Raw genomic sequence first — 15,901 nt, forward strand, 5'->3', positions numbered from 1 at the left:
TTATAGGTTGATATGAGACAAGGCTACAGTGTGCACTATATTATTTAAATATAGAAAAAAAAGAAGAGGCAGAGAATTAAATTTAAAGAGATGATTATTCGTGCTTTTATTGAATTGAATGATAAAGCATTTTATTACATTTTTCAAGCTGTTCTCAATGCAGCTATTTATTACTTGCATATAGGGGGTCTTTAGAAAATGACTCAATTTTGCTCTCTGTCAGAGAAACAATCCCTGATTGAATTGGTTTATAACCAACCCTAACAAAATCTGGAAATCTAATTGTGTTACCCAATAGGCTATGGCTTTTCCTACTTGTTGGAGTTGTAAAGGAACTGTTGACTGCCAACACAAAGTTTCCATTTAAAACATGTATTGATTCAAAATATGAATACTCTTAAAGAGGATATATTATGCTGCTGCGCATCTTGTGGTGGAATAGTCCATATTCATATAATTGCTGAACATTTAATGTATAAAAGAGCAAAAGTGGTTAGGTTCAAGTTTTTCACACACTGGGCACAAAGCCAACCTGTATTATCCATGGTGAAACAGTAACAAACCTCTAAAACCTATTTTTCTTGTTAACCTTTAAATATGCGGCCCCAAAACATTTAACAAACTGACATGAATGCTCTTTTACATTTCCGCCATCTTTTGGTTGTGGGATAATCCACAATAAGGTGTGTATTAAAGGATCCATTAGCACACACCTCATCATGATTTATCCCTTAGACTTACTTAGACCACCTTAGATGTTTAAGTCTTTTCCCCAAGCGAGGGAGTTTAATCTCGGGGTCTCGTTCACGAGTGAGGGGAAAAAGGAGCGGGAGATGGACAGGCGGTTTGGTGCAGCGTCTGCAGTTATGAGGATGTACTCTTTTGGTGAAAAGGGAGCTGAGTCAGAAGGCAAAGCTCTTGATTTACCAGTCCATCTACGTCCAACCCTCACCTATGGTTATGAGCTTTGGGTCATGACCGAAAGAATGAGATTGCGGATACAATAGGCCGAAATGAGCTTCCTCCGTAGGGTGACTGGGCTCAGCCATAGAGATAGGGCGAGGAGCTCAGACATCCGGAGGGAGCTCGGAGTAGAGCCGCTGCTCCTTCGCATCAAAAGGGTTCAGCTAAGGTGATTCGGGCATCTGATCAGGATGCCTCCTGGATGCCTCCCTTTGGAGGTTTTCCAGGCACGTACAACTGGTAAGAGGCCCCGGGGTAGACCCAGAACACGCTGTAGAGATTACATAACTCATCTAGCCCTAATACACCTCAAGCAAGCGAGTGGCACTAAACAACACCTTAAAAGAAGATCCCAATAACGTCCCATACAGACACACGTACCAACATGCTTCTGCTATTCACATTGTATTCGTCTTGACATCAGGAGCTGAATGGCATGTTCTACCATGAAGAGATGCTGGAAGACAGACAGACTAATAAAGTGAGACTGAAGACGAATACTCTGACTGCAGTGGAAGGTATGTATAAAGCCTTACTAACTGCTTGGTTGGGTGTCCTCACCTCACCTGTGAAAGTCTGCATAAAGGGCAAACCAGTTATCTGCTTGCGAGTATGCATAAAGGGCACACCAGGTTATCTGCTTGCGAGTATACAGTGAATATGTACTGTTGCAGTCAGCCTTCATGACTCTGAATAAAGGTGAAAAACTTGCGGTATAGGCTTATAAGGAAATGCACAAGATATTGATTCACCTTAGGCTATAAAGTGTAGGTCACTGGTTCACAGAATGATGTCATATATGATCGTTGAATGTGTTGCTCTAACAAAATATCCTGTACAAATTCATCAAAAGCATTGCCGTGTAAATATCCAACAGTCAACACCCAAGAGCAGGGTGGGCCCGAGTTTCTGGACGGAACCCCAAACCGCACTTTTCAAGAACTTGATCTCTTTCACATCATAAGATTGTATTGTTTGTTTGAACCAGTTTCTGAAAACAGCCTCAGGCAACACCTTGAAATTCTTTTAAGTCTCTCCCAGATACCCACGGAACTTTAGCCGATGTTACCACACTGGAATGCTCTGTTCGCTGCCAGGGGTGTAACAAGGTGAAAACTCCCAGACTGGTCACAGCCTGTGCCCGTTGTGAGCTATTACATAACAGATGTTTTCGTTTTGTTACAGCAAAGCCTAAATTATAAAATTGCACTACTGCTGTAATGTTTGTTTTATTGAATAAATACAAACCAAAATTGCCCCTCGTCTATGCCGCAAGCGTATCAGACACATTTTTCAATCGCACGTCTCATCCCATGTGCTCTCCTTTTAATCCATGCAGTTATCTGCACCAGCTTCATGTTGACTGTTTAACACTTCCTCTGAACAGAAACAGTCAGTCCCGCTGTGTGTTTAGTGCCGTTAGCTGTTAGCTCTGTTACTGGACAGTGCTGGTACAGGTCCTTGAGTATACAGTCATAAATGAGCACAACAAATGTTAGGCCAATGGGCCAAGCAGTACGTGAGATTAGCCTCTGACAGACACAGAGACGCATGCATACACACACACGACTGAATACATAATCTCCTGGCGGAGATAAGAAAAAAAAATGGGCCAGTAGAAACTATTCCTGGCTGACATAGGAGTAATAAACAACATGTTTAAATATATCCAAAGGCCTGTGAGGTTTACAGTGCTATGCAATATCTTAGTTATTTATCAAATTACACCATGCCAATGATGTCTTTAAATATAATTAGCACCAATTTTAAATAAAAGGGCTTTTAACGCCACTATGTTACCTAAAGGCCTCTGTAGTTCTCCGACACGCCGACGCAATTTGACTTTCATTGCTCCTAAAGTGGTGTTATTATGGTAAGGATGGCCTTTGAGCGAGGTGAACGGCGTTTTGCACTAGGTGGCCCACATTATCACAATCTTGGAAAGGGAGGAGTGAGCGGATGGGTACCCAGTTGGTTGCAATCCACAACCACACCACTAGATGCCACCAAATCGTAAACACTGCACCTTTAAATATGAAGCTAACTCCAGCAGCCAATTAGCTTAGCTTAGCAGAAAGACTAAAAACAGGGGAAAACAGCTAGCCTGGCTCAATGGTAGCAAAATCAGCCTACCAGCACTTCTAGAGCTAACCAACTACCACGTTATAGCTTGTTATATCTCAATATAGTGTAATTTGTACACTACCAATTTTGTACGGAGAAAACAAAAAAGATATAACATGCTAACTAGTGGAGGTATGGGTAGGTATAGGTAAAGTAATATTATCAAATTTGAATATTTACCATCGTTGAATATCAACACCGTTTTAACTTAAAGGTGCAGTGTGTAGGATTTGGCAGCATCTAGTGGGGAGGTTGCAGATTGCAACCAACTGAAACTTCTTCCATGTAGGAGGACTAAGTACGGTGGCCAACCTGAAATGGCCCTATGTAGAGCCAGTGTTTGGTTTGTCCGTTCTTAGCTACTTTAGAAACATGGATGCCAGCTCTCGGAAGAGGACCCGCTCCGAATGTAAATAAAAACGGCTCATTCCAACGTGACGAAAAAAGAACGATTCTTATTTTCAGATAAAGAAAACATACTTATTAGCCAAAAATTATATTTAATTTCTGTCAATAGATCCCTGTTAATTATACACACTGTTCCTTTAACCATGAAAAATAATAGAATTCTCTCCTTCAGCAACATCAAAGCTTAATGTTGGGCCATTTCTTTTCATGCATTACAATTTTCTCCTGAGGTCAATCTCTTTACGGTTTGATTTCAGCTTTCAACTTCTTTACGGTTTGATTTCAACAACTCTAATTTTAGAATTTAGAGTTTAATCAATTGGATATTGCACTTTCAGCCTCCCTTTATCTTAAACAACAATTTTCTTAATCTCCAAGTTCATATCTGTTCAAAATTTGAGAAACTGGATCACGACAGCAGAATGCCATGAAAGGAAATCCTCGAGGCTCTGCCTTGCATGAACCAGTTCTTTGGGGGCAGGATATAAACAAAGGAGCTTCACCTCATTGGCTAAAATCCACCCGCATGCAAATATGGTGTCACAGACGGTTCAGCCTCATCTCTAAATTCCACACATAAGCTCCAGAGAGAGCAGAACCACGTTCATCTCCTTTTTGCTCTGTCATTGATTGCATGAAACACATGATGGTCTCCAGCCTGTAAGTATATTTGTCTTTGAAAAATTACCTTTACAGTTGCATTGATTGTATTGTACTAGTATTGTTGTTTAATTCAGTGAGAAGTTTTACTAATTCATTAAACCTGATTTCTGCTTATAGATGATTCTGAACTTGCTGCAGCCATCTGGCAAAGACAACAGACTTACAGTTTAACATCTACAGCCTGAAAATGAATTGTGCAAGGTAAGCTACTGTGCTTTCATTGGACTCCTTTTACTGCGCTGTACTTTTGGTACAACTCTTTGTAACGATAGATCAAATTTTTAACCCCGTCATGTCTTCCTTTTCAGAGTCCTCCATGCCCTTGGGAGTCACCCCCAGCCAGCTGTGATGCCAGTCGACCTCGCCAGGTGTCTGAGCCTCAGCCAGCGTCAACCTCTTAATCAACTGATGTCCATGGCTCTTCTGAAACCCGCTCAGTGTCGTTATCAGCCGACCGACTGTCCGCCGAGGACACACTCTCCACGTTCCTCCTCTTCTTCCTCCCCCTTGTCTTCACCCCCGTCTCAGCCTTCCTCCCCTGTGCCCTCGTCGCCTCGGAGCTGCTTCCGCAGAGTAAGCGGCGGTCTGACCAAGAAGCGCGTGGTCTTCGCAGACGCCAAGGGATTGGCTCTCACTGCTGTGCGGCTATTCATCCCCGAGCCTTCTTCCCCTGCTTCTACTCTGATGATGAAACCCTCCCTCGCCAGACTGCAAGGCCTACAGTCGACCTCAAACAAACTGCCACGCTACAAGTTGCGGCTGGGTTTCCCTCAGCCGACGCTTGACTTTAAAGCCTTCCTCGCACAACTGAGAGACACGTGCGTGCAATTGGAGAGCTGCAACATTTCAGAGCACACTTTGAGTGGCAAAGTGCGCGTCTCCCATGCCAGTATTGAAAAGGCTGTGCATGTACTCGTGACCTTTGACTCTTGGCGGAGCCACCATGACATTCCCTGCACATTCCTGCAGCAGCAGCGCTACGGCGGTGCCGATATGGACGTTTTCGCCTTTGACTTAAACTTACCAAAGAACATAGATCCAAATGAGCGAGTCGAGTTTTGGGTGTCCTTCAAGCCTGGACCTGGCGCGACGCTACACTTGGACAACAACAGGGGGCAGAATTACAGGGTGTTCGTGGAAAAAGATGGATCAGATGGTTACCAAGGCGATGGTTACCAAGGCAATGGTTATCAAGGCGATGCTTTCCGTTGTTACACCACACTTACAAAAAATCGGCCACCGTCGTGGCCTTCGTATGGGCCCCTTGGTACGCAGAACTCTGATCCTCAGTATCTTCAGAGGAGTTTGTCAAACAGGGTCAGAGACTGGAAAACCTTCTATTCACCTAAGTAGAGCAGCGAAATTAGAGCTATGAGAAAATGTAAATTATGTGACTGTGTTAATTAAGAAATATTTAAGAGAGAGTTATGGCTTTTAAGAATGTATGGTCTTTCTCGAATCCCAAGTGCTGGACGGTCTGAAGCCTACTGTTCAATAACAGCTCAACTACCCTGCTGAAATGTGAATAATACATGCTAAGTTAATATTCTGATTAAATCCATTTATTTAAAGAAGCTTTTCTTTCTGTTTTTCTTCCCTCTTCAGAAGTTAAATCTTAATCGTTTAACACATGCCCTTTTAGAAATGCAGCTTAAAGTTTATAATGTGTTTTTTGTGCATTGTATGACCTATAAGTCCTGATTAAGATACATGGGCCCTTGAGGGAAATAAAACACCAGACCTGTGATTGTCTGAGAGAAGAGAACAAAAATAAACATGCGTTCAGTACACAAAGAGAGATTATTTTATTACAAGAACAATTAGAGCTTACAGCTACTAACCCATTTCCTCCAACAAAAGAATGATCTGATGTACACTTTCACACAGACATTATTTCTCTTGGCTCAATCTCACATTTCCAGTGCTGTATCATAAAGTATGTCAAGCATACCAGACAGAATAAGTCAACAATGTGAAAGATCTTCCGGGAAAATGAAACACATGGTGTGCATGAGACAGCCTGTTCTAGACACTCCCCTACACCAGCTGTGAAAGGTGGAATAACACGCTGGGAAGTGTTACTTGTTACACTGTTGGTGACGACAATAGCGGGTAACCATGGCAGCATCGGTGTCGGCATGCACTTTAGATAATGGTTGGGCCTGCGTTTACATGCAAAGGGTGGAGTCATTGTTAAATACTGTAGCAGTGAGAGAGTCGCTCTGTCTGCTTCTCTTGTTCCACACCTTCTTAGTCACCTTTCTGTTAGACTTGTTTCTTTGTCCTTCACTTTCTTTTCTCTCAGGCCACTGTCCTCTCAGCCAGGACAGTGACATCAACCAACATGTGAGCGGTTCGCGCATGTAGCAGACTTGTACCCTAAAGCACTTATTATTTATTCATGAGGCTCCCCTTACAAAAAAGTCACATGTGAAAACCACATGTGACAGTCAAACATGTGAAGGGGTCACGTGGTTTTTGGACACGTTTTTCATGTTGGTGTTCCCACAGGTGAGCACAAGCAAGCACATGTGATTATTTTACATGTGACAGACAGTGTTGTCAGTCAGGTGTTAGATTCCCCCCCTCTCTCTTAACATCCACTAAGCTAAACTGAGACATAGAACAAGACGCATGATCACAAATATAGTAAACTGATCTATTTCTAGTTTTTGTTACCATGATTTTCATGTAGCTGTAGTATCCAATGCTTTATAAACAGAGGTAAATTTCAAAGCCGTTTGGCAGCCCGTAATCTAAAGTATAGTAATGAACCATTTACACGTTAAAGAGCCTATACTCTTCTCATGTTAATAAAGCTTTATTTATTCAGGACATCTCATTGAGATCAAGATCTCATGAGAAACCTGAGTGAATTAATTACATAACAGTTCAGTAACACAGATCATTAATCACACCAATTAAAACAATCACAATTATCATTAAAGCTAGAAGGGATAGGGGCGTGCCTCATAACCGCAATATAAATTCCAGCCAAGGACCTGTGTTGCATTTCATACCCCTCTCTCTCTCTCTCTCTTCCCTTGTTTCCTGCCTACCTCCATACTGTCCTATCTTAGATCCTATCTATTAAAAAAAAGTAGGTAGATCATTTAAGTCCCTGAGAGAGCGTTCCAGCCCGGTTCCTCTAAATGATGTAGAAATGACACGGTAATTCACAATTCATTTTGCGTGCAATAACGACTTTCTTGCTGTTGGCATGTCATTTGTATGCCGTGTATTAACTGCAATGTACTGTAAATGCATTTGCGTAAATATGCTGCGCTCAGTAACAGTAAGAAAGACATGCTTATGGTGGGTGGGACGGGAGATGGATGGGTCAAACAACCCAGGACTTTCAACCAGGAGACCGCTGTTCGTGTTCCCAAGTGTTGTTGAGTTATATTGAAGTTATGTTAGGGACGTTTGTGACGTGCTTTTTGGTGAGGTTTGTGCCGGGCTTTCCGTGCTTCTGTTACATTGTTTCCGTAGGTGTTTTCCTTAGTTTACATACCTATTTTTGAGCCCAACCATGACATTTTCCCCAAACCTTACTAAGTGGTTTTGTTTCCTTATAGTCTTGTTGCCTGACATGCGGAAAGTCCCGGTAATGTCGTGCTATTTATACTCCTTCCTGTAATATTCGGGGTTGGTATTTCCCATTTCATAGTCAGAAGTGTGATTGCTATCTTGAGTCATAAATGGTAAATGATGTCCACATGATGATTTGAATTATGTAAAGTAGAAGCACGATCTATTCAAGCTCTGTTGTGTCATTCTAATGAGGAAAGGACATTAAAACAGAATGACATAATGATCCTTACTGCATTCAGTTTCAAGAGAGTACAGAGGATTAGGGTCACGCTAAAAACATATTTGAAATATTAACAGAATTTTAAAAATAGAGCCAGAAGAAATTAAATAAAGAAGAAAACAATACGTTATTTTTGCTTGTTAGAATCAACATAACATAACGAATTTTGTGATTAAGAGAAATTACGTCGTCGGTATCAAGAGCAAAAGTGGACTTAACCTTTGTTACTTCCCCTTTATATATTACATTCCCGTTCACATCTCTGTATATATATTTAGTACTTCGAATTATTACATACCACATTCCTGTTTACCCCTCTATGTATACATATATTACGTATCACCCTGTATATACATATATTACATCCTGTTTACATTCAGTTTTCCCATCTGAAATACTGTCTTCAACAAAATTACAAATTTACCTTTATATTACTATTTTATATTTACTTGTGTTTATATTTAAGCCAATATTTTTAACTGCACTATTTTATGCCTTAAATTATCATTTTGCTTTTACTTTTGATTTCCTGTTTTACATATCCGTATTTTATGAGCATCAAGGTGTAAGTTATGTTCGTAAATTTGAACGACAGACAACAGGTCTCCTGGTCCAAACTGATCTCGCGTGAAGGCTTATAAATAGCACAACATCACGAGGATATTACATGTGTCATGAGGTCGCATTTAAGGCTTTTTGAGTCATTTGTCATTTGTACGCCATGCAACAAAACTACAGTTACCTCTTAGGTTTAGGCAACAAACGAATTAGTTAGGTTTAGTCAAAAAGTCATGCTTGGGCTTAATATAAGTACCGAAATACGTTAGAAAAACATGTCACAAACATCACTAAACGCATCACAAATGTCACTAACGTAACTTACAAAACATTGGTCTCAAACAATGGTCTCTTGGATGAAGGTCCTGTGTTTGTTGGACCCATCCACCTTCCCTTCTGCCCACCATTAGCAGACTTTCTCACTTTTTATTTAACGTCACTAGCTCTAATATTTACGCGGATGCGTTTACGTTGTACAGACTACATGTTGTACAAATGACACACCATAAGCAAGAACGGCACTCTTATTGCACACCAAATGCCTTGCGAATTATCGTGTCATTCATAGCTACGCCTTTTCATGCGACCAGGCACCAGGTGCACCAGCCACTTCTACCAACCATAACAGCCAATGACACAAAATAAGAAAGATGTGCAAACATTTACACAAGGTTTTAGGCTAGAGAAAGACTTTCCAGGGGTCAGTATCTATTTTGGTTCCTTGCATATGTCATTTCTCTCATTTTATCTTCAAGCCAGCAGCAGCCACAGCTGGCTGACGGCCAGCTACCAGCTGCTGGTGCTCACAGTGCGGATGCTTAGTGCTGTCTGCACAATAGCCTGAAGACTGATCCAGTGGGCTGCAGCCACAGCTGGGATCACAAAGAGTGAGTGAGCTGCTAGGAGCAAACGGTGGTGGCCCGGATTTGTTTTATTCTAGTGCCAAGTAATCTCAAAAGCAACCACAATTTCACCTGCAACCATCAGTTTTGTGTAGCAGCTGAAAAGAGAAAGAAATTATAGAGATAACCAGTGTTGTCAGCAATACAAAAGCAGTTGGAAATGGATTGTTTGTTACCCAACAATGTGTTTGTATTGTCCTTGCCAAAAGTGGCTGCTGGTAGCTGTTGGCAGAAAATAAATACATGGTAAAGAGTGACCCTCCCCAACCTTACAACAGCAGCCATTGCATGGTCATGTACTATAAACCTACATGCAATACTATTGTTTTGTACGTCAGGTAAGAAGACACGCTCAGTAAGTGTCAGAGAGTACGATATTTAAGAAACTGTTCCCTCAAATACACTTTTAGACAGTGGTGAAATGTATCTTTACATTTTTAAGTTATATGTGGTCTACCTATTCAGCTTTTTTTCTATCTATGGTAAATTAATTAAGAATAAACTACATGCAATGTGCAAATGTGCGTTGTGTTATAGAAATTCAATAAAAGTTTACATTTCAAAGTATCAAAATGTGCATTCTAAAATAAATAAAAAGGCTACTATACATACAAGTTTATGTATAAATAAAGGACAATAATAATAATAATATTATAAACTACTAAACAAAGAACACGTTATTTACGAGATTAAACCACCAACTTACTGACTAATTTACAAAAAAAAAACACTATAACATCTTCATTCATATGCACTAGAAATAAAACAGAAGTGAAACAACAATCAAATAAATACTGCCTTTTATTTTCAAGCAAATTTATTTTCATTATTTGATTAAATGCAAATATTACATACAGTATATGGGACTACAGATACTGTGAGTTTATGCTGTACTGTACTGCCGATTTCATCCTGCAAACTAGGAAAGAAAAAGCTAGACTCTAGTGCCCTCTATGGTTAAAACAGCATGAGAGGTATAATGACAAATGCAGATCAAACTGTTTATTATCAGGATAACTTCTCAATTACAAACCCAACAAGAGTGGTTCAGCACATTGAGGGAAAGATGGATGGTTATAGGTCACCAAAATCACAGTAATCTCCCATACACAAATCACAATACGTGCATGTGTGAATGTATAAGGTGAATATTTCTAATGAGACAAGGATCCAATCGATCTGCCACTTAATCTTTAGCTGTCTTTACTGACAGTGTTTGCCGGGGAGGTGCTCGTAGTCAGGGTTCCAAGGTGATACGATGAAACACTCTGTGGCCTTCCTGTCACACTCACAGATGAACATCTCACATGCGTTGTTATTGCCTGAGGAAGATAAAGCAGAGAGCACTCTGTGATCATCAAACGACCGACAAACATTCATAGAATTTAAATAAAAACTGAGAATAATATCAGTTTGGACAAGGAAGATAAATTTGTTCCGGTGTACTCACTGTCACAGGTGACTTTCTTGTTTTTCTCATCGCAGGTGTAGTCATAGAGCTCGATGTATGGATTGTTGACAATAGGCCAGCACTCAGGGTGTTGGATTGCATCACCGTAACACTGGTCATGCACTTGACAGCACCTACAGGTAAAAAAAAAAATCAATCAAGACGGATTTTTAAAAAGACTGAAGGTTGGTTTCTTTAATGTCGTCTGAGTATGAAGCAGAGTGAGTGAATCATCACCTATCCAGATCATCCACAGGCGTGCCGGAGCCTCCCCTTCCGCAGTAGCAGCCGTAGTCGGCGTAGTCAAAAATAGGCCAGCTATCAGGCATCACGCACAGCATCATAGCTCTGAACTGGTTGAGTGCCTTGTAGTCCATTGAGTGGGCTGAAGCACAACAAGCAGACACAATCAGAAATCCGTTCATACTCTATACTAGAAGATGCATCTATTCAGAAATCACCAAGCGTACAGATGGACACCTATTTGTCAAGTTGTACTCACCAACAGAGAGGCCTGCAGCCAAGAGAAACAGAGCCTGGAGGGTATTCATCGTGTAAGTCAGATGGCAAGTCACAGAGAAGCTCTCACTTTAATATCAGGTCCTCTTTATATGTGTAGTATGGGACCTTGGGTGCTGCTCTGTCAGCTGTTCATACGTCACAGGGTCTCACGCCTCACAAAAAACACAAGCCAGCATATGTAAAAGCAGGTCAAATTCTCACAAACTCTGAACCCTGAGCATTGTGTTCAGTGTTCTGTCTAGACTAAAGTTGCTCAGCCTTTGGGTTAGGGCTCCATGTGGGGGGCACTACACATATCAATAGGGTTACAAGTTATGTTAAAGACTTCATTTAAACCTGAGGAGGTGAGCATTTTTGACATTCACCAGCAGGAGAGTGAGAGGTGTGGGGGTTGGATCATGAGAGTAGTGCCAGGTGAGTCGATTGGCACAGCTTGGTGCTTGTTGACTAATTACATTCTCCTTTAAATGCATAGCATGCCGGCCCTCGGATGACTGCCACACACGACGTTTCGATGGCCACGCCAGCCCAAGATTTTGTTTGCTGTGAGAGACTGGAGCCGTACGCCAGGGAAGAGTTGTGTATCTAAATGAAAACAAAATTGTCTGTGAACAGACTGTCCTATCTGTGTTCTGTGCTGAGGGAAATCATGTGGTGGCAGCATGACCTGCTACAGTCTTATTTGCCAAGTCAAAAGTGTGGCAATATTGCCACAAGGGGAGATAAGACCGGAGGAAAACAACCAATCAGAGCCGAGCTAGAGACTGCCATCTCTGAGCAGCTGTCAATCACTCGCAAACTCCGATCAAACGGTCAAACAAGGCAGCACTGATCAAAAATGAATTAATATTCTGTTACTGTAATGCTAATACTGTAATAGATTTTTTAAAGGCTGAATACAGAGGCATGAGTAGGTGCAGAAGTCTAGTTTTCTCTCAGAGCACATGAATTACAATATGCTGAAAGGTTATTATGGATTTCTGTCCAATGATGCCAAAAACATTAAGCCAACTGCAGGTTTAATGAAGGCCCTTTTTCATAGTTGTGTAATACCCTCAAGTCCAATATAAAGATAAAAATGAGACCAAACACAGCCTGCAAGTTGACATGTTCCGCCATATGTACAGAGACGTGGAAAATCCCAGACTTGACGAGCAATGGTGATATGACTGGCGATGATATGATGAGCACTCAGAGGTTTTGAGCAACGTGTTCAAAGGCCCATTTACTGTGGAGGAGAGTGTGTCAGATTTCCCAGCACATCTGTGAATTCATAACTCTTTAATATCTGGCCATCAGTAAACAGGATGCTAGGTCAAATGAGAGATCAAACTGTATTTACTATCAGGATAACTTTGCAATTACAAACACTACAAGAGTAATTCAGCACATGGAGGGAATGGTGGATGGCTACTCCCATACAGAAATCATGACACTGTGCGTGAATGTATAAGGTATAAGTAAATATTTCTAATACACCAAGGATCTTCAACAAATTGATCTGTCACTTGTGAAAACTAACAAAAAAAATGGATTTGTCATGTTGAAGGATACATTTTTTATTTGATGCAGTTGCTTGGTCTTTACTAACAGTGTACGCCGGGCAGGTGCTCGTGCTCAGGGTTCCAAGGTGAAACGGCGAAACATTCTGCGGCCTTCCTGTCACACTCACAGATGAACATCTCACATTCTGTGTTTTTGTCTGTGGAAGGTAAAGCAGAGAGCACTCTGTGATCAAAAAGTAAAAAATAAAACAAAATAAATTGAAAATGTATTATAACCTTGGTGACACTCCTTATAAATGTGATTCAGTTAGACTACCACCAATTGGTTGGGGTCTGAAGATGCTAATAATGTCACTGTATCTGTATCTTTCATTTGCATAGAAAGGGGCATTTTTTTTGCGCCAAATATCTGCATGTTACCTAATTTAGACACAGTTAAACTTTACAGTTTACAGTTTATTTTTTCCAATATATGTGCGTGCAGGCTTAACGGCTGCAAAAGCGCAATCCTTTTGTGAATTCGTCCCTAAGAATAGTATTGATTTGATTATATCAGTAACAGTTTTTTTTCTCAACACTTCATATTTAACCCCTGATTTCCCAAGACAATAAATTAAAGTATAGTGATGAAATGGAAACAATGCATATTACAACAGCGTTGCAAATTAACAAGTTTACTGTATAGGCTATGCAAGAAAAAAAACTTTGTTTGGGTGTACTCACTGCCACAGGTGACCTTCTTGTTTTTCTTGTCACAGCTATAGTCATAGAACTCGGTGTACGGATTGTCGAAGATGGGCCAGCACTCAGGGTGCTGCATAGCGTCACTGTAACACTGGTCATGCACTTGGCAGCACCTACAGGTCAAACAAGATGAATTTTGAAACAAACTGAACAACGTTTTTTTTATAGTATGAAGCAGAGTGAGTGAATCATCACCTATCCAGATCATCCACAGGTGTGCCGGAGCCTCCCTTGCCGCAGTAGCAGCCGTAGTCAGCGTAGTCAAAAATAGGCCAGCTATCAGGCATCACGCACAGCATCATAGCTCTGAACTGGTTGAGTGCCTTGTAGTCCAATGAGTGGGCTGAAACACAACAAGCAGACACAATCAGAATTCCATTTATACTCTATACTAGAAGATGCATCTATTCAGAAACCACCAAGCGTACAGATGGACACCTATTTGTCAAGTTGTACTCACCAATAGAGAGGCCTGCAGCCAAGAGAAACAGAGCCTGGAGGGTATTCATCGTGTAAGTCACAGAGAAGCTCTCACTCTAATATCAGGTCCTCTTTATATATGTAGTATGGGACCTTGGGAGCTGCCCTGTCAGCTGTTCATACTATACAGGATTCTCAATGTATGGACTCAGAGATTCCAACACAAACCAGCATATGTAAAAACAAGTAAGAATTCCCACACTCCCTGAAATGTGAGCCATGTTGTTGAATGTGTTCGATGTTCTGTCTAGACCAGAGTTGGTCAGCGTTGGGGATAGGGCTCCATGTGGGAGCACTATATACCAATATGGTTACAAGTTATGTTCAAGACTCAGTTAAAAGGTTTGAAATATATCATCAGCGTTGGTTGAGGTATGTGCTCTCTGATCAGTGGCGGAATGTAACTATGTCCATTTACTGAAGCACTGTACTTATGTACAAATTTGGAGTACTTCTACTTTACTTGAGTATTTTCTTCTCGTGCCACTTTATACTTCTACTCCACTATAATCCACTATAATAAACTCCATTACATTTATGTGACTGCTTTAGTTAGCATACTAGTTACTTTACAAAGGCTATTGCCCACAAAAAAATATGAAAATGTACAGCTGAAACGTTAAGTTGAACGATTTTGATATTGGTTCAGTAATTTTTCATTCAAAAATTCCAACCATTTCATGGTTCCAGTTTCTCAAATGTCCTTTTTCATGATTTTTGATTATTTGAATTCATTTTTGATAATTTTTCATTTTGTACAATCGTTTGGAAAAAACAAGCATTGTGAACGTGTCATTTTTGCGTAAATTGTGATGGCATTTCTCACTATTATGCATTTTTACAAACTACTAAACTATCAATCCATTCATTAAGAAAATAATCAGCAGATTAATCCCAAATTCAAATAATCATTGGTTGCAGTCCTATTCAAAATAGTAAAAATGACCTCCACCTCAACCAACTACAAATCAAATGTAAAATCCTGTGTAGAAAGAATTAATCTATAAGATTTTCATTTGAATAAATGCCTCTTAAGTCACCATCTATCGCCGAATGAGGTAACGCAATGGTAATTGAGCCTATGGCCCGTTGATCTCTGAGCTTTTGCACTTGCAGAATTACAAAGTGGGTGTCTGTGGCGACATTCCTGGGAAAATTCACAAGCAGTGCTCTCTGGGAGATCCAAAAACAAACAATTACCACTTATCGCCATAAGTACCAAATATAATAAGATGTCATTCACAGGGACTATGTTTCTGCATTGAGTACTTTTAATACTTTAAGTAAATTGTCCTGATTATACTTTGCTCTTACTTAAGTAGCATTTTTCAATTCAAGACTTATACTTGTAGTATTTTTACAGCGTGGTACAGTATTAGTAGGCTACCTTTACTTAAGCAAAGGATGTGAATACTTCCCCACCACTGTAATGTACAGTACGCGCTCTGCCTCCATGCTCTTGATAATGTATGCTTAAAATCACGGCCTAAACATGAAGTCATGGGTTAGAAAAGGTGAGAAACCCTGGTCAAACATTTATAAACTCTGTGTGTGACTTGGCATGACATAAAGTATCATGATGTCTATGAATGTCTTATTTACGTGTCACCACAGGTCCATTATAGAGATAAACATGAGACCAAATATAGCCTGCAAAGTTGACATTTTCCGCCATATATACAGAGAGGTGGAAAATCCCAGACTTAAAAAGCAATGGTGATATGAATGGCGATGATACGATGAGCACTCAGAGGTTGGGAGCAACGTG

At 40.5% G+C, this 15,901-nt stretch overlaps 3 protein-coding genes across 3 annotated transcripts; 1 reads left to right on the forward strand and 2 right to left on the reverse strand.

Annotated features, from left to right (window-relative positions):
- The first annotated feature begins 4,070 nt into the window (after positions 1–4,070).
- On the forward strand, positions 4,071–5,732 carry ppp1r3c2a (protein phosphatase 1 regulatory subunit 3C2, duplicate a). The gene is made up of 3 exons (XM_074617389.1): positions 4,071–4,155; positions 4,276–4,359; positions 4,467–5,732. Exons 2-3 carry the CDS (start codon positions 4,346–4,348, stop codon positions 5,509–5,511), a joined length of 1,059 nt encoding a protein of 352 aa, XP_074473490.1. The 5' UTR covers positions 4,071–4,155; positions 4,276–4,345; the 3' UTR covers positions 5,512–5,732.
- A 4,547-nt stretch (positions 5,733–10,279) lies between these two features.
- Positions 10,280–11,831, reverse strand: LOC141757150 (phospholipase A2-like). Its single transcript, XM_074617440.1, has 4 exons — positions 11,385–11,831; positions 11,120–11,267; positions 10,883–11,016; positions 10,280–10,754 (listed from the first exon to the last, which is right to left on the reverse strand). Exons 1-4 carry the CDS (start codon positions 11,431–11,433, stop codon positions 10,636–10,638), a joined length of 450 nt encoding a protein of 149 aa, XP_074473541.1. The 5' UTR covers positions 11,434–11,831; the 3' UTR covers positions 10,280–10,635.
- Positions 11,832–12,719: 888 nt separating this feature from the next.
- On the reverse strand, positions 12,720–14,258 carry LOC141757531 (phospholipase A2-like). Its single transcript, XM_074618061.1, has 4 exons — positions 14,114–14,258; positions 13,849–13,996; positions 13,633–13,766; positions 12,720–13,106 (listed from the first exon to the last, which is right to left on the reverse strand). The coding sequence occupies exons 1-4, from the start codon at positions 14,160–14,162 to the stop codon at positions 12,991–12,993; spliced, it is 447 nt and encodes a 148-aa protein (XP_074474162.1). The 5' UTR covers positions 14,163–14,258; the 3' UTR covers positions 12,720–12,990.
- Between the last annotated feature and the right edge of the window lie 1,643 nt (positions 14,259–15,901).

The sequence above is a fragment of the Sebastes fasciatus genome, chromosome 19 (genome assembly GCF_043250625.1).
Source record: "Sebastes fasciatus isolate fSebFas1 chromosome 19, fSebFas1.pri, whole genome shotgun sequence".
Classification (NCBI taxonomy): domain Eukaryota; kingdom Metazoa; phylum Chordata; class Actinopteri; order Perciformes; family Sebastidae; genus Sebastes; species Sebastes fasciatus.

Excerpts from the sequence above, each read along its gene's own strand:
- LOC141757531 (XM_074618061.1), bottom strand. The coding sequence starts at position 14,162 with ATGAATACCCTCCAGGCTCTGTTTCTCTTGGCTGCAGGCCTCTCTATT. Across the intron at positions 13,997-14,113 it reads GGCTGCAGGCCTCTCTATTG|CCCACTCATTGGACTACAAG; the intron begins GTGAGTACAACT and ends GTTGTGTTTCAG. Across the intron at positions 13,107-13,632 it reads CAAGAAGGTCACCTGTGGCA|ACAAAAACACAGAATGTGAG; the intron begins GTGAGTACACCC and ends TACCTTCCACAG.
- LOC141757150 (XM_074617440.1), bottom strand. The coding sequence starts at position 11,433 with ATGAATACCCTCCAGGCTCTGTTTCTCTTGGCTGCAGGCCTCTCTGTT. Across the intron at positions 11,268-11,384 it reads GGCTGCAGGCCTCTCTGTTG|CCCACTCAATGGACTACAAG; the intron begins GTGAGTACAACT and ends GTTGTGCTTCAG. Across the intron at positions 10,755-10,882 it reads CAAGAAAGTCACCTGTGACA|GCAATAACAACGCATGTGAG; the intron begins GTGAGTACACCG and ends TATCTTCCTCAG.